Consider the following 23784-nt stretch of genomic DNA (forward strand, 5'->3'; position numbering starts at 1 on the left):
AGGTATATCTTTTCCCCAATATTGTCACTACATTGATGTATGATATAGACATTGCAAAAGAACGCGTGAGACTCTGGTGTGAGATAGAAGGGGCCAATCTCTTGTGCATGCCGGCCCACAGCCAATACATCTTCATTTGCCAGAGCAGTCAGTGAAGCTCAGTCTGTGTTTTCTGGTGGTTCTCAGAAATGATTGATTCAGGTCCTCCACACCAATTGCTCAGCGACAGGTTTATTGCAGCTTTCATGAAGAATGTTAAACTTCTGTAGTCTTTGATTCACTTGGAATGAAACTTTTAGTTTTCCCCTAAGCTGAAGTGGATCTTTCCGTTGCCGGAAGAGCACAGCCTGAGAAATGGTCTTGAAGCGTTTGCTACATTTGTGGAGCCTTCAAACATTGAAAATTGTCTGCACGATGCAAATCAAGCCAGACTCAAGTAAAGCAAAGGAGAAGAGACAGTGCAGAATATAGTTCTCAGAATTGTCACGCGTCAGTTCTAGTATACGGAAGGACCGTTCAGAAGCCTGATAAAAGGGGAAGAAGCTGTTCCTGAGTCTGGTGGTGCTTGCATTCAAGCTTCTGTACCTTCTGCTGTAAGGGAACTGGGAGAAGGAAAAATCACTGAGGTTGGCAGCTTTCCCGAGGCAGTGTGAAGTGTAGATAGAGTTAATAGCAGGGAGTCTGGAGCTGGAGTGAGGTTTAAGAACTTGGCTGTTGGTAATACACTGAACCCAACTTTCTTCAAGGATCTTTCCGTGATGGCAAAGATGAAGAGGGAGGGCGAGGCACAGTTGGGGGGAGGATTTGTGTGATCGCATCACAACAGGGATCTCTGGTGTCACAATGGGAACCCCTCAGCTGCGGCTGCGCAGTTGGGGCAATGGATGAGTGGTGAAATATTGCGTTGGGGGAACGGGGCCCAACTGGTTCCACTTGGTCTAGTTGTATCACTAGAACTAAGAGTCAAAGGTGTTTGTAACTTGTCACAGAAAGCTGTGGGAACCATAATCAAGTTTGCTGATGGCTCTGTGGTGGTGGGCCTGATCTCCGATAACAATGAGAAGGCCTACCGGGAGGAGGTAGCTGATCTGGCACTCTGGTGTCAGGACAACAGCCTCCTCTTGAATGTCATAAAAATCAAGGAGCTGATTGTGGACTTTAGGGCACAACATCCGAGGACGTACATGCCACTGGAGATAAATGGGGCTAATGTGGATAGGGTGAGCTGCTTTAAATACATGGGAGTCCACATCACAGAGGATATGACATGGACAATGGCCTTTATCACCTCAGGCAGCTGAGGAAATTCAGAGTCTCTCTGAGGATCCTTTAGTGCTTCTACTGAAGAAAGTTTCTTGTCCGGCAACATCACAATCTGGTTTGGGAACTGCTCTGCCCAGGACAGAAAGGCTCTTGGGAACTTCACTCGCCCCCCTGCAGGACCTATACATCAGAAGATGCAGATCCAGAGGCAGCAACATTATGGGGGACACCTTCCACCCCAGCAATGGACTGTTCCAGCTGCTACGGTCGGTCAGGCAATCGCCTCCGCTGTCATGCTGCGAAAACAGAGAGGATGAGACGGAGTTTCTTCCCACAGGCCATCAGGATTGTAAACTCTTATCTCACCAGGGACTAATTTACTAGTTGTGTTGTGATTTTTTTTAAATTGTTGTTTTTTTTCTTATATGTAAATACTGATTCATTCTGTTCTGTAGTTTTTGCACAGTCCGCAGGCATTGCCACTTTCATTTCACTGCACATCTTGTATGTGTAATTGACAAATAAAGTTGACTTGACAATGGGGAAGGTTTGTAGGTTAATTGGCATCAGTAAAAAAGATTGTAAATTGTCCCTAGTTTGTAGGATAGTGCTTGTGTAAGGAGTGATCACTGGTTGGCGCGGATTCAGTGGGCTGAAGGGCCTGCCTGTTTCCACGCTGCATCTCTGAAGTCTAAAGGAACAGATTCATTTAAGAGCAACTCTCTGAATATTGATTATGAATCAAAGATTTTATTTCCATACATTTCAAAACCAATTATTAAAACCTGGATTGATTTTCAAATTGATGCCTTATTCCATGGTAACTTATTTGTTGGTACTAATGTCTAGATAGTTGATAAATCAAAAAGCCACAGGAAAGCTCTATAGTCTGACATCTCATTATTTATCATATTGTGAGTAATCAAAAGTGGCAGATAATTGAGAATCAACTATGGTACATAAATGTTTTGAGCACATGAATGAAACAAGTAAAGCATGATTTAACGATTACTGGGCTCAGAGCATGATGTTTGTTTATCCTGTGGAGCAACAGTAGTTGCTGCCTCGCAGCACAAGAAACCCGGGTTCCATCCTGACCTCAGGTGCTGTCTACGATGTTTGCCTGTTCTCCCTGTGCCCGCAATGGTGCTCCAGCTTCCTCCCAAATCCCAAAGACGTGCGGGATTGTATGTCAATTGGCCTCTGTAAATTGCCCCTAGTGTGTAGGGAGTGGATGAGAAACTGGTATAACATAGAACTAGTACAAACAGGTGATTGATGATTGTGCAGACTCGGGCCTGTTTCCATTATATATCTCTAAGCTCAGTGGAAGGATGTTAATGCCACCTCACCTTGTGCGTAGGATAGTGTTAATTTGCGGGAATTGGTGCAGACTCAGTGGGCCGAAGGGTTCTGTTTACGCACTGTATCTCTAAATTAAACGAAAAATACAATCAGGACAAACTCAAGTATGATGTAGCAAAGAGGAAGATACAGAGTGCAGCATTTAGTTGTCAGCATTGTAGCTCAACAGTTTCACAAGTTAAGTCCAATGTCCGCAATGTGGTAGAATTGAATCTGACGTACCCTAGCTTATGGAGGACGGTTCAGAAGCCTGATTACTGGTTCTTGAGTCTGGTGCGACGTCCTTTCAAGCTTCTGTATCTCCTGTTGGATGGGAGCAGGGAAAAGGAATGACCAAAGTGGGACAAGTCCTTGATTATGTTGGCGGTTCTTCCAAGGCAGTCTTCCGATATGCACCTGGAGTCCATGGTGGGAACTGTGATGGATCAGGTTACACCTACAACTCTGCAATTTCATGCAGTCTTGGGAAGAACTATTCCCAAACCAAACTGTGATGCAAGTCGATAGTATGCTTTCTATGGTTCATAAGTGATAGGAGCAGAATTAGGCCATTCTGCCTATAGAGTCTACTCACCATTCAGTTTCAGTTTAGTTTATTGTCATGGCTGATCTATCCCTCTCAACCCCATTCTCCTGTTTTCTCCCCATAACCCCTGACACCCTTACTCATCAAGAAGCTGTCAATCTTTGCCTTAAAAATATCCATTGACAACCTCCACTGTGGTAATGAATTCCACAGATTCACCACCCTCTGACTAAAGTAATTCCTCCTCATCTGTCTAACGCTGCATCTTTTTATTCCGAGGCAATGGCCTCTGGTCCTAGACAGTCCCACTGGTGGAAGCATCCGCTCCACATCCACTCCATCCTGGCCTTTCACTATTCGGTAAGTTTCAATTTGGTCCCCCTTCATCTGTGGAATTTGCTAAGTCACAGACGGTATACCAAATTTTTCAGACTTCTCAGTCTGGATGAGTAAGGGGGAGAAGGCAGGAGAATGAGGTTGAGAGGGATAGATCAGCCATGACAATAAACTACACTGAAACTGAATGGTGGAGTAGACTCGATGGGCCTTCAGCTACCAAAATAATTATAGGGCATTTGGACAGGTATATTCGTTTTTTTTAGTTTAGAGATACAGCATGGAAACAGGCCCACCGAGACCACACCGACCAGCGATCCCCGCACATTAACACTATCCTACACACACCAAGCCAATTAACCTACAAACCTGTACATCTTTGGAGTGTGGGAGGAAGCTGAAGATCTCGGAAAAAAACCCACGTGGTCATGAGGAGAACGTACAAACTCCACACAGACTGCACCTGTAGTCGGGATCGAACCCGGGTTTCCGGCGTTGCAAGAGCTGTTGGGCAGCTACTCTGCCGCTGTGCCACCTGGGCTTAGGGAGTTATGGGCAAATTGCTGGCCAATGGGACTAGCTTAGATGGGGCATCTTGGTCGGCATGGATGAGTTGGGTGGAAGGGCCTGTTTCCATATTGTATAACTATGAACCTGACTAACAGTGCCTGTGGTCAAGGGCAAACTCAATTTTCTATCTATATTTTGTCTTAATTTTGGCTTGATTTGTTTAATTGCACAGATTGGCCCGGAGTTTACCAGCTATTAATTTGCACATAACTGGAACAGCCATGGTTGCGACAGAAGCTGAGTTTGATATTGCAAAGGATAAATTGAAGACTTTAACCAAGGATCCTGGAAATGAAGTCAAATTAAAGATATACGCATTGTTTAAACAGGTAATACATTTAAAACTGGAAAATGTAATTAATTATTAGAACATTTAGAAATTCTACTTTTTTTCACCTGGTCAGGTGAATGGTTTTCTTACAGCCCACCTGAATCTACAAGAGTTCACATTGGCTTGAAAAAAATATGCATTTTTGATTTTTTTTAAACCTGCGATTGTAAAATAAAATGTTGTGCCTTTGAAAATATTTGTGTTTAATTTTGTCATATCTACTCCAGTGGAATTTGTTCAACTGCTACTTCAGCCACTGAATGGTCGTCCTCTATAGGTGATTTACTTCCACTTTGCACGACTGAATGGGCCCAACTCAATGCCTTCCTGCATGCACTGCCAGCAGAAATCACTGTATCACAATCTAATGTCAAAATCCTGAACAAATTTCCTCATTACTTCCGGTTAGTTTAGTTTTAGTTTTGAGATACAGCAATATTAGGCCATTCGGCCCACCGGGTTTGCACCAGCCCACCATCTCCCATTCACATTCATTCTATCCAACACACTGGGGACAATTTACAGAAGCCAATGAACCTACAAGCCTGTACATCTTTGGAATGTGGGAGGAAACCGGAGCATCCAGAGAAAACCCACGCGGTCACAGGGAGAACGTACCAAGTCAACCTGAATATGAAATATTTGGGGCTAGCTTATGCAGGTGAGACAGCATTTGGCAAGACAAAAAACAGCTACGCTTGGGGGTAAGACTTGTGTGTCCCATGGATAGCAAAGGTTTGGAGGTATATCGGCCAAACATTATCAAATGGGACTAGCTTAGATAGAACATAGAAAAGTACAGCACAAGAACAAGCCCTTCAGCCCACAGTGTCTGTCAAAAATGATGCCAAGTGTCAGTTGTCTATCTGCACATAATCCATGTCCCTCTATTCCTTGCATATCCATGTGCCTATCCAAAAGCCTCTTAAATATCACTATCAATAGACAATAGACTTCTCCTCATAATATCCCTTGACTCCTCTATCTTTAAGAGCTCTGTCTAGTTCTCTCTTTCTGCTTTTGGAGTGGTGCAGCAGGAGTTTGACCTGGGTTTGATCCTGACCGTGTGCTGTCTGCATGGAGTTTATACGTTCTCCCTGTGACCGCGTGGGTTTTCTCCGGGTGCTCCGGTTTCCTCCCACACTCCAAAGATGTACAAGTTTGTCGTTTAATTGGCTTTGATAAAGAAAAATTGTCTTTAGTGTGTGTAGGATAGTACTAGTGGTCAAGGATCATTGGTTGGCTAAGACTCGGTGGCCAAAGAGTCTGTTCCCGCACCGTATCGCTAAACTAAGCCTCAACTACCAACCCTTGCAACACATTCGAGGCCAGCATGGACGAGTTGTGCTGAGGAGTCTTTTTCCCTGCTGTGTGACTCTTCTGTGGATTGTGTGGTCCTGAGATCCTGAGAGCGATGCCGTCTAGAGCTATGCTCCTGGTAGGGCCACCCATGGCTGTAAGGTCGAGGTGGAGGAGTCTGACATAGAGCAATCCAACCAAGTCCTCAACGGTGGAACAGGCGGAGGACGATGGCTGACCTTAGTGGAGCGTTACAACGGCTGGGAAGGCGGATGAAGGCTGCAGCAGAAAAGGGTCTCCCGTCGTATTGGACTCCATGCCACTGGATACTGACCTAGATCTATCAAGGACCGTGTGATGGCTGTTTGTGCACCAGTCTCCCCACGTTAAACAAAGTCACGCACAGGGCGTCCTCCAATCCTGGAGACACCCATGGTCAGCCATGACCGAAGGGGGCCTAAGAAGAAGAAGATTCTTCCATGCAACTGTGGAGACTATATTATTGTACGGGTGTGAGGCATGGACTCTCACTCGAGCACTGTCCAAGTCTCTCGATGGTACCTACACCCAAATGCTCAGGAAAGTTCAAAATGTCAGTTGGAGGGATCACATCATCAACGCCCTGCTCTATGGGGAGAATCCACGAGAAGGTCAGGTGGAGAAGGATGAGGCTCGCTGGTCACTGCCACCCAGAAATGACCAGCAAACAAGGTTGTGCGGTGGGAACCCACCCATGGAAGACGTAACCCGGGATGGCAGATCAAGACGATGATGAAGACGTTGATGGAAGACGCATGTGCAGAGACAAAAGAGGAGCTTGCCAGCTGCATGGAGGACAGATGTGTGGTGCGTCAGTCACCGTGCCCGTCGGAAACCAGCACCACCGCGTTGCTAATATTTTCAACGATGATGAATGAAGTGACTCTGGCTCTAAGCTCTAACTTGGGCAGTGTAACACTAGAATTAGGTGCTGTGACCTCCACATACAGATCATCGGATGTTCAAGTGCACTGAGTGTATTTGCAAAATGTTCAGCTTTGATGACACAAAAGTTTTACATAAACATAATCGCTAACAGTGCAATTTATCGTTATACCCTGAGGAGTTAATGTAACTGTGGATTTCCTTGCTGTAACATGTCCAAGATAAATGAAGATGAAGCAAAAGTGAGATTAGGAGGGTTGTTCTGCAGATAGTCGTACATTGTTGAAGCAGGCCCTTCAGCCCATCTTGCCCACACCGACCAACAAACCCCATGTATCATCTTTCTACTTTAATAGCACGCAACAAAAGCTCTTCACTGCACGGTACACGTGACAATAATAAACTAAAATAAATTAAACTAACTATCTACTCAACTGCCTGCATTTGGCCCATATCCCACTAAACCTTGTGCTTGTCCAAATGTTTCTAAACATTGTGATAGTACCTGCCTCGACTACCTGCTCCGGCAGTTTGTTCCATATACCTACCGCCCTTTGTGTGTTTTTTTAAAGTTGCCCAACAGGTTCCTATTGAAATCTATCCCCCCTCACCTTAAAAGTATGTCCTCTGTTTTTTTTTTTTTTCCTATTTTTGATGCAGACGAATAGATAGCTGAATAAACTGAGTGTTCTTTGGTATTTTCTGTTTAGCTTTAATTTTTTGAGGAAGTAACTAGGAAAATGAACAAAGGAGAGCCAGTGGATGTAGTGTACAAAGCATTGTAGTGTACAAAAATTAGAGCACATGGTAATGGGGGTAGTGTACTGACATGGATAGAAAATTGGTTGGCAGACAGGAAACAAAGAGTAGGGATTAACGGGTCCCTTTCAGCATGGCAGGCAGTGACTCGTGGGGTACCGCAAGGCTCGGTGCTGGGACCGCAGCTATTTACAATATTTACAATATGCATTAATGATTTAAATGAACGGATTAAAAGTAACATTAGCAAATTTGCAGATGACACAAAGCTGGGTGGCAGAGTGAACTGTGAAGAGGATGCTATGAGGATGCAGGGTGACTTGGACAGGTTGGGTGAGTGGGCAGATGCCTGGCAGATGCAGTTTAATGCGGATAAATGTGAGGTTATCCACTTTGGTGGCAAAAACAGGTAGGCGGATTATTAAATGAATGGTGTCAAGTTGGGAAAAGGGGAAGTAGTGGAGGCCATTTCTCTGGATGCTTTCAAGAGAAAGTTAGATAGAGCTCTGAAAGATAGCGGACTCGGGATTTGGCGAGAAGGCAGGAACGGGGGACTGATTGTGGATGATCAGCCATGATCATATTGAATGGCGGTGCTGGCTCAAAGGGCCGAATGGCCTACTCCTCAGTCTGTTGTCTATAAGAGCAGAAATTCAATAGATTGTGGCTAAAATCATCCAAACATTTCTACACACAGGAGCGGTGATTGTAGGCTAAGAAATCTGCAAATGTTATTTTTAAAAAAGCAGATAAATGTGTTTAATTGTTGTGGCAAAATCAACCCACGTATGCTAACATTATCCTACATATTAGGGACAATTTACAGAAGCCAATTAACCAACAAGCCTGTACATCTTTGGAGTATGGGAGGAAATCGGAGCACCTGGAGAAAACCCACGCAGTCGCTGGGAGAACGTACAAACTTCTTACAGACAGCACCCGTAGTCAGGATCGAACCCAGGTCTCCAATGCTGTGAGGCGGCAACTCTATCGTTGCGCCACCGTGCCGCCTGTAATTAAAGAGAAACAGCAAGAACCAAAAATAGATACAAAAAGCTAGAGCAACTCAGCCAGACAAACAGCATGCAGTGAAGGAATGGGTGACGTTTCGGGTGGAGACCCTTCTTCAGTCTGAAGAAGTCTCTCGATCCAAAACGTCACCCATTCCTTCACTCCAGAGATGCTGCTTGTCCCGCTGAGTTACTCCAGCTTTTTGTTTCTATCTTCGGTTTAAGCCAGCATCTGCAATTCCTTCTTACACAAGGACCAAAGACCAGGTAGATATTGATGAGAAGATGAATTGAGAGTGGAATAGGAAGCAGATTAAATTTAATGAAAAGAAATGTTACATTTTGTTCAGAAGAATAAGAGGCGATATAGACAATAGGTGCAGGAGTAGGCCATTCGGCCTTTCGAGCCAGCGCCGCCATTCACGATGATCGTGGCTGATCGTCCACAATCAGTACTCCGTTCCTGCCTTCTCGCTATATCCCTTGACTCCGCTATCTTTAAGAGCTCTATCGGAGCCATTCTTGCTTTATTATATGCGTAGAACAATTAGGGGCCGGTGTGTGGGAGCCATTCTTGTATAGGCGAGTTACTGTTAGCATATTTTATTATTTTGTCTAGATATTTCTTGCAGAATTTATTTTGTGTGCTTGGGGGTGAGCTTTTGATACGTAGATGGGTGTGACATACATCGGAGGGGGCTATCGAAACCACAGGGAGTGGTCAGATCGACTGGAGCCGGCAGGAGAGAAGGAATATAGTTTTTTACCAGTTCAGATAGTAAGAACGGAAAGCTACAATTTGTATAAGAATAAAGAGGATCTGGTATGTTCACTTTTATTTACAACTTCAATTAAAATCAATGAAACTGGAAATAACGACTGGAAGATTTGTTTTTATCATCGACCGCGTAAATGTTCACTCCTCCCCTGCCTCCGTAGTAATGACAATGGAAAGGTTTGAAATTGCCATTACATTAAAGTAAAAAAACTGTTCTCTATGAGTGGAATTGAAGCCAAAACTGGAACAAAGTTGTCGTCAACTCGACAAGGTCGACTCCTGTGCTACCTGAAGAACGAAGATTAGAAACTTCGAAAGCCAGCGCAGGGAATCGTGAGTAAACGAACAGCTACCTCATTATGCTGTGTTGAAAAGCTGAAAGGCTTTATAGAACGGCTACTTTAAGTCGTATTAGAACGGCCAAGTAGGCTGTACTTGGAACGGCCAAGAAGGCTGTATTAAAAGACTGCATTAATAGACAATAGGTGCAGTAGATCATTCGGCCCTTCGAGCCAGCACCGCCATTCAATATGATCAAGGCTGATCATCCCCAATCAGTACCCCATTCCTGCCTTCTCCCCATATCCCCTGACTCCGCTATCTTTATGAGCCCTATCTAGCTCTCTTGAAAGCATCCAGAGAACTGCCCTCTGCAGAGAATTCCACAGTTTTATGGAACGGCCAAGGCTGCATTAAAAAGCAGTTTATGGAACAGCTTTGAGAAAAGCTGTAAACGCTGTATTGAAAATGACGGTTACTATAGAAACACTATGAGAATCTCTGCTATCTGATGTTTTGAATTCCCGCTCAGATTGTTTTGAATTCCAGCCTGATAAGCATACGGTTTTACGTCAACACGTCTTAAAGGGACAGCAACCGGTATGTTCAAAGCTCAGCCACAAGAGGGCGGAGTGGAACAGGGTTCTGGAAAATGTGAAAAAAAAGAACCATTATATTCACCAACAAAGGCCAATTATTGTTCTTGGGAAGACGCCAGAAGTCAAGCAACAGGTTATGTCAACAAGCTAACAAGTTCATTGAAAAGCTGAAGGAACTCATGAAATTAGATGAGAATGTGAAGGAAGTACAATCTAACCTGGTTCAATTAATCAAGCTCTGCAATGAAGTCAGAGAAAACCACGAGTCATTGCTGGAAATACCACTGCCTGAAGAGGAGCGAAAAAAGGCTAATCAGTTGTTTCAAGAAAGAATGGAATTTTTTGATGGTTTCATGGAAGATGTAAATGGGTGGTTATCTGAAATTGGACAGCAAATTACGCACTCGACAGTTGGAGGGGCTATACAACAAAGTGTTGTAGCCACAGAATATATTAGACCTGAAGACAGTATTTCAAAGGTCTCAAGACGAAGATCAAGTCACCAATTTGGTTCTGCATTATGTGCATCTTCAAGGGTCTCGGTTCGTAGTGAAATTCAAGCAGATAGGGCTGCTCTCTTGGAGCAGGCTGCCGCCATCAGAAAAAGGCACGAGCCAGAGGCACAAAAAGAGCAATGGAAAAGAGAGACTATGCTGGCAGAAACCAAAGCCAAGCTTGAGCGTGAGGCACAAGAAGAACATTTCAAAAGAGGGATGGAAAAGTTGGAACTAGAGATGGAGCTGGCAGTAGTCAAAGCAAGGATCTACATACTTGAGGCCAAAAGATCAAGAAGAAGTGGTCACACATTGGAGCAGTGTCCACTGATCAAGAAGAAAGGACACATGGCCAAAGACTGCAAGAGTCGTATGACTGGTGACGTGTGCAAACAGGATCATCCTGAATTACTTCACACTGAACAGAAGAACAAAGAGAATAAGCCAGAGCATACGGGACAGAATGAGAAGCCAACTGTGAGTGATGCTGTTTCCTCATCTGGGATGTGTGCGCATATTGGGGCCGGTGAAGGAACCTGTATCTTTACCTGTAATTTACCAGTACAGGTAAAGAGCCGCAAGGGGGACACGGTGATGCAAACGTACTTTTTTTTGGATCATGGAAGTTCAACTACTCTTTGCACAGAAAGCTTGTGAGAAGGCTGAACATTACAGGACAAAAGACTAAGATTCTCTCGCGTACCATAAATGAAGTCTGTGTTTAGTCGTCATATCTCTGGTTTGGAAATATCTAGTCTGGCCAAAGACGATTTTATACAACTATCTGATGTGTTTACACATAAGACCATGCCTGTTTCTCATCCAAACATTCCTAAGCAGGAAGACCTGAAACAATGGCCTTACTTGAAGTATATCAAGATTCCTGAAATAGACTCTGGTATCGACCTACTCATCGGAACAAATGCTTCAAAGGTGTTGGAACCTTGGGAGCTGGTCAACAGCCAAGGGGAGAGACAGGGGACCTGCTGCTGCTGTCAATTGAATATCTACCGTAAACTTAGAGGAGCTACTGGTCAAGCAATACAATCACAACTTCAGTGAAAGAACCAGCAAGGAAGCAGAAGAAATGTCCAGAGAAGAGGTAAAGTCCCTGGATATTATGAATCACTCAGTAAAGATGATAGATGGACACTATTGTCTAGACTTGCCTTTCAAACAAGAAAGCGTCAGCATTGCAGTGTAGCTTATCCAGAGCCTGAAACGAAGGTTTGGCAAGAATAAGAAATGTCATGATGAATATACATCTTTCCTCGCAGGAATGATTGACATTGGTTATGTTGAAAAGGTACCAGTGGACCAGCTGAATCGAAGTGATGGAGAGCTCTGGTATATCCCACACCAGGGGGTGTATCACTCAAGGAAAGAGACCTTGAGGGTGGTCTATTACTGTGGAGCAGTCTTCAAAGGAACATCACTTAACTGCCGACTGCTGCAGGGTCCAGACATTACCAACTCACTCATTGGAGTTCTCGTCAGATTCAGACAAGAACCGGTTGCTTTGATGGCTGATATCAAAGCAATGTTTCATCTGGTCAAGGTATCGGAAAAACGTATTGACTATTTGCGATTCCTGTGGTGGCCCGAGGGTGATGTGCAGCAGGATCTTGTTGAATACCGGATGAAGGTACATCTCTTTGGAGCAGTGTCGTCTCCAAGTTGTGCAAACTTTGCATTGAGGAAGACTGCTGAGGACAACAACGTTTATTTCCCAGCAGAGGTGACAGACACAGTAAAGAACCACTTCTATGTGGATGATTGTTTCAAGTCCATGTCTTCGGAACAGGAAGCAATTCAAATGGCAGCACACCTGACTTCCCTCTGCCAAAAGGGAGGATTCATGCTGTCAAAGTGGATCAGCAACAGCCGTGCTTATCCGTAGTTGACTCTATATACGATCCTTTAGGATTTTTCGCACCATTTACTCTGCCAGCCAAGCTGATTATGCAGGAGCTCTGTAAAGGGCCTGTCCCACGAGCATGCGACTCCATGCGGCAAGCGCGACCTAAAGGGCCGGTCCCACCAGCATGCGCCTGCGTGCTGCAAGCGTCACCTAACGTGGTCGCTTGAGCCGTGCGCCCTCGCGGGGCCGGTCCCACTTTGATCACCGGAGCCATATGGGGTTGTGCGGAGCTGGTCCCATCATCGCGTGGGGCTCCGAAAAACTGACCGTGTTCAAAAATTCTGCACAGCAACGGCCTGCCGGCCCGCAGCCACCTCAACGGCGTACGTCACGCTCGAACTTCCCACGGACTTTGCTCGAACTTCATGTCACTCACTCGGCCTCCGCGCAGCCCCCGCTTCTGGTTTCTTCGCGCTTGTAAGACTCGAATGGGATGAGAGCATAATGCAAACCTCTCAGCGATGGACAGGATGGTTCGCAGATCTCAACAAGGTGTCGAAATTTAAATTCATTACCAGCTCTATCTAACTCTCTTGAAAGCATACAGAGAATTGGCCTCCACTGCCTTCTGAGGCAGTTGTGAATAAAGAGGATCTGGTATGTTCACTTCTTTGTATTTACAACAACTTCAATTAAAATCAATGAAACTGGAAATAACGACTGGAAGATTAGTTTTTATCATCGACTGCGCGAATTTGTTTCACTCCCCCCCCTGGCTCCGTAGTACTGACAATGGAAAGGTTTGAAATTGTCATTACCAGCTCTATCTAACTCTCTTGAAAGCATACAGAGAATTGGCCTCCACTGTCTTCTGAGGCCTCCACAGATTCACAACTCTCTGGGTGAATTTTTTTTTCTCCTTATCTCTGTTCTAAATGGCCTACCCCTTATTCTTAAACTGTGGGCCCTGGTTCTGGACTCCCCCAACATCGGTTTCCTGCCTCTTGTGTGTTCAATCCCTTAATAATCTTATATGTTTCAATAAGATCCCCTCTAGTCCTTCTAAATTCTAGTGTATATCAGCCCATTCGCTCCATTCTTTCAACATTATAAACTGGGTAGTTCAGTTCTTAAAGGGGAGCGAGAGTAAAGAAATCTGAGAGTACAATGTGAATGCCTCCTTGTAATATATCTGCACTGTCCACATGCATGAACGCAAGCCCATAATCCTCTATCATCATCCCCTCCCTGGTTTGACTTCCCAAAATACAGCACCTTACGCTTATCTGCATTAAACTCCATTCACAATTCCTCCGCCCACTGGCCCATCTGATGAGATCCTGCTGTAATTTGTCTTCACCATCTTCACTATACCACCCACTTCTATATTCTCATCCAAATCAGTGATATAAAGCACAAACAGCAATGGCCATAGCACCGATCCTTGAGGCACACCACTAGTCACATGCTTCCAGCCTGAAAAACACCATCACCCTGCTTCCTTCCACAAAACCAATTCTCTGAAGAAGGGTCTCGACCCGAAACGTTGGCTATTTCCTTCGCTCCATAGATGCTGCCTCACCCCTGAGTTTCTCCAGCATTTTTTGTCTACCTTCGATTTTCCATCATCTGCAGTTCCTTCTTAAACAAACTTTCTATCCAGTCAGCTAGCTCTCCCATGCAATCTAACCTTCCACAGCAACCTGCTATGTGGAACTTTATCAAATGCCTTGTTGTTGTCCATATAGACGAAAAAGTTGCAACAAAGATGCCGACAAAGTTACAAAAAACACTCATCCCTTCTCTCTCCCCACCCCCACCAAGTTCCCCATAGTTCTTGGAAGCCCCCCCCCCCCCCCCCCCACGCTGGGTCCCCCCTTTGTAGTCTCAGCGGCCCCCCATGCTAGGTTCCTCTTAGTTCTCAGCGCCCCCCACCACCACACTGGGTCCCCCTTAGTTCTCAGCGGCCCCCCTCCATGCCGGGTCCCCCTTAGTTCTCGGTGTCGCGGCCCATCCACCTCAGTCCGTCCTTGGCCCAGCTCTGATCTCGTGGCTCCGACCTCATGACAATTGAGGGAAGGAGGGAATTAGTTCAGTTTAGTTTATTGCAGTCACTTTTCCAAGCACTTTATAAAATGATCAGTATGGCTAGATCATTTTAGCTGACAGCTCAGTTCCAATCCAAGTAATCCACTGTTCCTTTTTCTAATTTCAAAACTAATCTTTATTCTTAAATTTATGCAACAAATAAAAATCAGTACTTTGCATTCAGACTGTCAAGTCAACACATCAGTGCTGTAGAGCCAATACATTTGCAGTGTCATCAAGTTAATACATTATTTATACAACGCATCAGGCCATTCGAGGCCTCCTTGAACAATTGCACCCTTTAGACTTTGACGGGCTGTTAAAAGGGCCACTGTCCCTCGGTGTCTGGTGGCGGCAGAACCATTGACTGCCGTCCTTCCCCACAAAGCCTTTACATTGACTGCACCAAGCTTCAGTGCATCCCACAGCATGTACTCCTGCAGACTGATCAGCTGGCTCCTTTCACTTATTGATGTTTAGTTTATTGTCACGTGTGCCGAGGAAGAGTGAAAAGCTTATAGTTTTCAGCATTGTGGCGCATCAGTTCCAGAGACAAAGTTCAATGACCGCAATGGGGTAGAGGTGAATCGGACAGCACCCTAGCTTATGGAAGGAGCGTTCAGAAGTCTGATAATAGAGGGGAAGAAGCTGTTCCGGTGTCTGGTGCTGTGCGCTTTCAAACTTCTGTATCTGATGGGAACAAAGAGAACATATTGTCAAGCAGGCTTGGGTGCAAAGAAGATTTATGAGGATGCTGCCAGGACTTGAGGGCCTGACTAGGGAGAGGTTGAGCAGGCTAGGACTTTATTCCAAGGAGCGCAGGGGGATGAGGGGTGATCTTATAGAGGTGCACAAGATCATGAGAGGAATAGATCAGGTTAATGCAGTCTTTTACCCATAGTAGGGGAATCAAGAACCAGAGGACATAGGGAGGAAGATTTCATAGGAACTAGAGGGGCAAAGTTTTTACACAAAGGGTGGTGGGTGTATGGAACGAGCTGCCGGAGGATGTAGTTGAGGCTGGGACTATCGCAACGTTTAAGAAACATTTGGACAGGTATATGGATAGGACAGGTTGAGCGGGATGTGGGCCAAATGCAGGCAGGTGGGACTAGTTCAGTTGGCTGCTATGGGCAAGTTGGGCCAAAGGACCTGTTTCCACACTGTAAGACTCTGACTTTATGTGCACAAGGAATTTCTTTGCACCCTGGTGTAAATGATGAGAAACTAATCTGAATCTCAATCTGATCATGTTGATTCAGGAAATGAACCCCATTGGTTCAATAGGTTTAGAGGGTAATGGGCCAAGGCGAGGGCAGGTGGGACTAGTGTAGATGGTGCATGTTGGTCGGAGTAGACATGTTGGGCCGAAGGGCCTGTTTCCACGCTGCATAACTTCCTGATTCAAGCAGGAATGGTCATAATGGGAAAGGTTGTTGAATATGTGGGCCACTTTCCAGAGGCAGCGTGAAGTATAGCTGAGGTCAATGGTGAGCAGTCTGGTCTGTGTGATGGACTAGGCTACATCTACAATGAGTAAATTAGTTCAATATTTTTCTTTTATAAATCCATGTTGGCTCTGCTCAATTATATAAGTTTATAATTTTCAAAATACCTTCATATCCTGCCCTTTCTCTGAGCCTCCTACTATCCTTCTTTATTCAAATATTCCAGTATAGAAACATAGAAACATAGAAAATAGGTGCAGGAGTAGGCCATTCGGGTCTTCGAGCCTGCACCGCCATTCGATATGATCATGGCTGATCATCCAACTCAGTATCCCATCCCTGCCTTCTCTCCATACCCCCTGATCCCTTTAGCCACAAGGGCCACATCTAACTCCCTCTTAAATATAGCCAATGAACTGGCCTCAACTACCTTCTGTGGCAGAGAATTCCACGGATTCACCACTCTGTGTAAAAAATTATTTTCTCATCTCGGTCCTAAAAGACTTCCCTCTTACCCTTAAACTGTGACCCCTAGTTCTGGACTTCCCCAACATCGGGAATAATCTTCCTGCATCTAGCCTGTCCAACCCCTTAAGAATTTTGTAAGTTTCTATAAGATCCCCCCTCAATCTTCTGAATTCTAGCGTGTACAAGCTGAGTCTATCCAGTCTTTCTTCATATGAAAGTCCTGCCATCCCAGGAATCAGCCTGGTGAACCTTCTCTGTACTCCCTCTATGGCAAGAATGTCTTTCCTCAGATTGGGAGACCAAAACTGTATGCAATACTCCAGGTGTGGTCTTACCAAGTCCCTGTACAACTGCAGTAGAACCTCCCTGTTCTGATACTCAAATCCTTTTGCTATGAATGCTAACATACCATTTGCTTTCTTCACTGCCTGCTGCGCCTGCATTCCTACTTTCAATGACTGGTGTACCATGACACCCAGGTCTCGTTGCATCTCCCCTTTTCCTAATCGGCCACCATTCAGATAATAGTCTACTTTCCTGTTTTTGCCACCAAAGTGGATAACCTCACATTTATCCACATTATACTGCATCTGCCATGCTTTTTTTCCCCACTCACCCAACCTATCCAAGTCACCTTGCAGCCTCCTAGCATCCTCCTCACAGCTAACACTGCCCCCCAGCTTCGTGTCATCCGCAAACTTGGAGATGTTGCATTCAATTCCCTCATCCAGATCATTAATATATATTGTAAATAGCTGGGGTCCCAGCACTGAGCCTTGCGGTACCACACTAGTCACTGCCTACCATTGTGAAAAGGATCCGTTTACTTCTACTCTTTGCTTCCTGTCTGCCTGCCAGTTCTCTATCCACATCAATACTGAACCCCCAATACCGTGTGCTTTAAGTTTGTATACTAATCTCTTATGTGGGACCTTGTCGAAAGCCTTCTGAAAGTCCAGATATAACACATCCACTGGTTCTCCCTTATCCACTCTTTGTTCTTCAAATGCTTGTTCAGGTACTTTCTGAATATATCTACAACATTTGTTTCACTCCTCCCTGTGGTACTAGGTGAGTGCTTTCAGGTCCATTGGATCATCAGAACTCTTGGTAATGGGTCGATCATTTAAAATTGCTTCAACTTCACAAAATAAAGTTTGCAATCCTTCATCGTCCAGAACTTGTTGTTTAAGAACAGAGCGCAGCACATTTCGAACCATGCGGATCAATCGTTCTCAAACACTGTCGTGATGGGATCCTGCAGCGGGGGTTAAAGTACCACCTCACCCCTCGCTGAAGCATATAATTCTGGATCCTGGTCTGATTTAAGCCATTAAGTGCTTCTCTCAATTCTCTTTCCTCTCCGATAAAATTGGTGCCATTGTCCGATTTTAAAGATGAAACTTGACGTCGTCGACATGAATCTTCGTAATGCATACATGCAGGAGTCTGTGTCAAGTGTAGATTCAACTTCAAGATGTACTGCCCTGCTTGCCATTCAGGTGAAGATTACACCATACCTTTTAACAAGACTTCGTCCTCTCTTGATTTTTATAGGACCAAAGTAGTCTACTCCTACATCTGTAAATGGAGGCTTGTCTGGTAAAATCCTCTTCAGGGGCAAGTCTGCCATGTTTGGTCGCTGATGTCGTTTTACACACGACACGGTCTGTTATGAGGGGTTAAGGGGTTGGACAGGCTAGATGCAGGAAGATTGTTCCCGATGTTGGGGAAGTCCAGGACAAGGGGTCACAGCTTAAGGATAAGGGGGAAATCCTTTAAGACCGAGACAAGAAAAACATTTTTCACACAGAGAGTGGTGAATCTCTGGAACTCTGCCACAGAGGGTAGTTGAGGCCAGTTCATTGGCTGTATTTAAGAGGGAGTTACATGTGGCCCTTGTGGCTAAAGGGATCAGGGGGTATGGAGAGAAGGCAGGTACGGAATACTGAGTTGGATGATCAGCCATGATCATATTGAATGGCGGTGCAGGCTCGAAGGGCCGAATGGCCTACTCCTGCACCTATTTTCTATGTATCTATGTATCTATGAGCTTACTTGCAGCAGAGTTAGCCTTGATAATCCAGTATCCTTTACGGAGGCGAGACAGCATATGATTTCCTCCTCCATGTCTGAGCTGTTCATGGATGTGTCGTAACAGTAGTGTCGATATGTGAAGGTCCTTCGAGAGAATAATAGGATGTGTGGCCTCTTCAGGCATCGCTAGTCTATTCAGCGACCACCTACTTTCAGATGTCCATCCTCCAGCGCCGGATCTAGCTGGTACAAATGACTGCTTCTTTTGACACCATGTTTACCAGCTTCTAATACTGATAGCTCTTCTTTGAATCTTTGTCTTTGACTGAAAGAGATGACTGAACTTTCCGCTTGGAGAAGATCTTCAGGACATAAACACTGTCCACGGACTGTTGCTTTAAAGACTTGCATATCCTTATCAACTTTTTCCTTTAGTTTGTCAGGATCCTTTTCAAAGCTACTTACAGCAGACTGAATCTCCTTTCTTTATTGAGTCAGCTGCAAGAATGTTGTCCTTACTTTAAGAAGCCAAGCTACAGCAGTCTTCAGATTCCTCCTTGATGAGAAATAGGTGATCAGAGGGTCTGTGGGCTTCAATGGATCCTTGACATTCATTGTGATGTCTTGCTTGATTTCTGGATCATTAGCAAAGATTGACGATTCCAAATGAAGCTTTGGCCATTCCCTGTCTGGCTTACAGAGATACTTTGGTCCATTGATCCATCTCTCATAGTTTAAGAAGTGGTCTGCTGTTAGTCCTCCAGAGGCTTCATCTGCAGGATTTTCCTTTGTGTGAACATATCTCCATTGTGAATCATCAGTAGCATCCTTTACAAAAGAGATCCTGTTAGCTACAAATGTTTGGAAGCATTTGGTTTCGTTGTTGATGTACTTTGGCACGGTTGTGCTATTCCATCCGAGCCTCTCCTTACAAAGCTCCTGAATGGTGCTAGAAATCCCAAAGGATCGTATAAAGATCCAACCACGGACAAGATGCCCCGTCTTGTGTATAGTCGTTCCCCTACCACAATTCTGAACTTGAACACATCTGTTTCAACGCACCAGTGCAATCCCAGTGCTCTTTCCATTGGCAGCTTGTCTTTGTCCAACTCCCCGATCTCCTTGGCTCTGTGTTCTTGTGGAATGGATGCCAATACAGCACGGCTGTTGCTGATCCACTTTGACAACATGAATCCTTCCATTTGGCAGAGGGAAGTCAGGTCTCTTGCCATTCAAACTGCTTCCTGTTCCGAAGGCATGGATTTTAAACAATCATCTCATAGAAGTTGTTCTTTACTGCGTCTGTCACGTCTGCTGGAAAGTGAGTTTTGTTGTCCTCAGCAGTCTTCCTTAATGCAAAGTTTGCACAACTTGGAGACGACACTGCCATCAAAGCAACCGTTTCTTCTCTGAATCTGACGAGAACTCCAATGAGTGAGTTGGTAATGTCTGGACCCTGCAGCAGTCGGCAGTTAAGTGATGTTCCTTTGAGGACTGCTCCACAGCAATAGACCACCCTCAAGGTCTCTTTCCTTGAGTGATACACCCCCTGGTGTGGGATATACCAGAGCTCTCCATCACTTCGATTCAGCTGGTCCACTGGTACCATTTCAACATAACCAATGTCAATCATTCCTGTGAGGAAAGATGTATATTCATCATGACATTTCTTATTCTTGCCAAACCTGCGTTTACTGCACTGGGTGCACTGCAATGTAACGGTTATTCGGCAAACTGACGCTTTCTTGTTTGAAAGATAAGTCTAGAAAATAGTGTTCATCTATCATCTTTACTGAGCAATTCATAATATCCAAGAATTTTACCTCTTCTCTGGACATTTCCTCTGCTTCCTTGCTGGTTCTTTCACTGAAGTTGTGATTGTATTGTTCGACCAGTAGCTCCTCTAGGTTTACAATGGATATTCGATTGACAGCAGCAGCAGGGCAGCCATTTACATCCCTGCTGTTGTGGTCTCCTCTCACGGGACCATAGATGACTCACCCCAGTAGGGTCCTCATGGCCAGTGGTCCATCCCCTTGGCTGTTGACCAGCTCCAAAGGTTCCAATACCTTTGAAGTATTTGTTCCGATGAGTAAGTCGATGCCAGAGTCTATTTCAGGAATCTTGATATCCTTCAAGTAAGGCCATTGTTTCAGGTCTTCCTGTCTGGGTATGTTTAGCTGAGAAACAGGCATAGTCTTATGAACACATCAGATAGTTGTATGAAATCGTCTTTGTCCAGACTATATATTTCCAAATCTAGATATTTAGATGGTTCATGGTAAGCAAGAGAATACTAGTCTTTTGTCCTGTAATGTTCAGCATTCTCATCAAGCTTTCTGTGCAAAAGGTAGATGTACTTCCATAATCCAAACGTGCTTATGTTTGCAACATTGTGCCCCCTCCCCTTATGGCTCTTTACCTGTACTGGTACTATGGAGAAGATGCAGGTTTCTTCACTGGCCCCAAAATACCCACACCTATGAGGTGAGGGAACAGCATTACTCACAATTGTATTTTCATTCTCTTCTGTATGCTCGGCTTCTTCTCCTTGTTCTTTTGTACAATCTGTGAAGTATTTTAGGATGATCTTGGTTGCACACACCACAAGTCACACAACTCTTGCAGTCTTTGTTCACGTGTCCTATCTTCAAACATCCGAAGCAGACTCCCTTCTTCCTTAAGGTCTATCTTTTCTCTGTGCCACTTGTTCTTGATCTGTGGACGCCGCCCACTTCTTCTTGATCTCTTGCATCCAGTATACTGATCCTGGCATTGGCTGCTGCCAGCTCCGTCTCTAGTTCCAGCTGTTCCTTCTCTCTTTTGAACTGCTCTTTTTCTCTATCCAACTGTTCTTCTCGTGCCTCAAGCTTGTGCTTTTTGTCCATGGCGACAGCTCGTTCCAAAAGAGCAGCCTTTCCTGCCTGAGCTTTTAAGCGAGCAGAGGCCGTTGAAGATGCACATGATGAAGAATTAGATTTGTGGCTTGATCTTTGTTTTGAGACATTTGAAATACTGTCTTCAGGTCTAATTTCTTCTGATTCTACAACGCTCTGTTGTATGGCACTTTCAGCTAGGGAGTGTGTAGTTTGCTGTCCAACTTCAGATAACCACCTCTCTACATATTGTATGAAACAATTAAAAGATTCAATTCTTTGTTGAAACCACGGGTTTTGCCTTTGAAGCTCCTTTTCAGGCAGTGGTACTTTCATCAACGACTCGTGCTTTTCTCTGACTTCCTTACAGTGCTTGATTAATTGAACCAGGTTAGATTGTACTTCATTCCATTTTCATCTGATTCCATGAGCTCCTTTAGCTTTTCAATTAACTTGTTAGCTTGTTTACATATCGGGTTTCTTGACTTCTGACACTTTTCCATGAACAATTCCCAGCCTTTGTCCATGTGCTTAATGATTCTTCTTTCCATTCGTGAATCCTGTCCAACATCGCCTCTTTGGCTGAGCTTTAGACATACTGGACACCCTTTGTGACGCGTTGATGTAAAGCCGTATGCCTGCGGCTGGTATTTCAAAACAACTGATATTGCTCAGATTCTCACGGTCACTTCAAAATTCTCCATTTCAGCATCCGTTTTCCAATACAGCTTATCATATATAGCTTCTCGAATAAAGCTTAATGCTGTACGCACTCACTCTCTCCCTGCGCGTTGGCTTTTGAGGTCTCCTCTCCACCGCAACTCCTCTTGTTATGAAGGCCAACGTGCCATTAGCTTTCTTCACTGCCTGCTGTACCTGCAGGCTTACTTTCGGTGACTGATGTACAAGGACCCCCAGGTATTGTACCTAACCTGATACCATTCAGATCATAATCTGCCTTCCTGTTCTTCCCAGCAAAGTAGATAACCTCATATTTATCCACATTATACTGCATCTGTCATGCATCTGCCCACTCACTCAACCTGTCCAAGTCACCCTGCATCCTCATAGCATCCTCTTCACAGTTCACACTGCCACCCAGCATTGTATCATCTGCCAATTTGCTAATATTACTTTTAATTCCTTTATCTAAATCATCAATGTATATTGTAAATAACTGCGCTCCCAGCACCGAGCCTTGCGGCACCCCATTAGTCACTGCTTTGTGACACCCGCAAACTTGGAGATGTTCTTTCACCACCAGATGTCCAGTTAGTTTCAGGGCCGCACAGTGGTGCCGAGGTTAGAGCTGCTGCCTCGTAGTGTCAGAGACCTAGTTTCGATCATGACCCCCAGGTGCTGTCGGTGTGGAGTTTGCACGTTCTCCCTGTGACCAAGTGGGTTTTCTCATGGAGTCCCTGTTTTCTTTCACATGCCAAAGACGTGCTGGTTTGTTGGTTGTGAAGTAGTGTGAACTGGTGAACAATGGTTCGAGTGGACTTCAAAGTGGGCTTGTGCCGGTTCCATGCTGTGTTTCTGAACTAAACTAAAGGTTATCATCTTGATGCTAGTTTTTTTGCCATTGATGTTAAATCTGTGATTATCGAATAAAGAAACTAGTGTCAGGCAATGCTTGTAATTTTTTTACCGATTGAAAAATCTGTTAAAATAATCTTTCTTGTTTGACTAGGCTACGCAAGGACCGTGCAGTTCACCAAAGCCAAGTATGTTGGATTTCGTCAACAAGGCAAAATGGGAGGCTTGGAATTCACTTGGGAAAGCAACCACGGTAACTCCTGATTTATTTAAATCTGAAGCTTATTCAAGAAAAAGCCTAAACTAAATTCTGTTCCAGTCTAAAATTCTGTATAGTGATTTCTGTGTAATTTGTTATAGATTCATACAGCGTGGGAAAAGGCCCTTCGGCCCCCAACTTGCCCATACCAGCCAACGTGTCCCGCCTGCCCACTTTTGGTCCATATCCCTCCAAACCTGCCCTATTCCATGTATCTGTCTAACTGTTTCTATGTCTCCTACCGTACAAATTTAAATATATGTATATTTATATATATATAGCACAGTTAATGATTTAAAAATAAATCGTGTTCCATTAATTTGGGCAGAACGGTGGCACAGCGGTAGAGCTGCTGTCTCACAGCGCCAGATTCCTGGGTTCGATCCTGTCCACGGGTGCTTGTCTTTGCGGAATTTGTATATTCTTCCCCTGACCTGCATGGGTTTTCTCCGAGATCGGTTTCCTCCAAAGATGTACAGGTTTGTAGGTTAAATGGTTTGGTATAAATGTAAAATTGTGTCTAGTGTGTGTAGGATAATATTAACTTGCGGGGATCGTCGGTTGGTGCGGACTCAATGGGCCGAAGGGCCTGTTACCGTGCTGTATCACTAAACTAATTTTTTTAATTTTTTACAAATAGTTTCTGCTTTCCAATATATTCAGTTTGTAACTTTGCAA

At 44.6% G+C, this 23784-nt stretch overlaps 1 protein-coding gene across 1 annotated transcript in view; it reads left to right on the forward strand.

Moving 5' to 3' along the window:
• eci2 (enoyl-CoA delta isomerase 2) overlaps positions 1–23784 on the forward strand; it is a 77455-nt gene that overhangs the window by 11585 nt on the left and 42086 nt on the right. The window contains exons 2-3 of the mRNA XM_033014649.1: positions 4233–4389; positions 23002–23100. Coding sequence (XP_032870540.1) covers positions 4233–4389; positions 23002–23100 — 256 coding nt within the window. The remainder of the gene's footprint in view (positions 1–4232; positions 4390–23001; positions 23101–23784) is intronic.

The sequence above is a fragment of the Amblyraja radiata genome, chromosome 2, assembly GCF_010909765.2.
Source record: "Amblyraja radiata isolate CabotCenter1 chromosome 2, sAmbRad1.1.pri, whole genome shotgun sequence".
Classification (NCBI taxonomy): Eukaryota; Metazoa; Chordata; class Chondrichthyes; order Rajiformes; family Rajidae; genus Amblyraja; species Amblyraja radiata.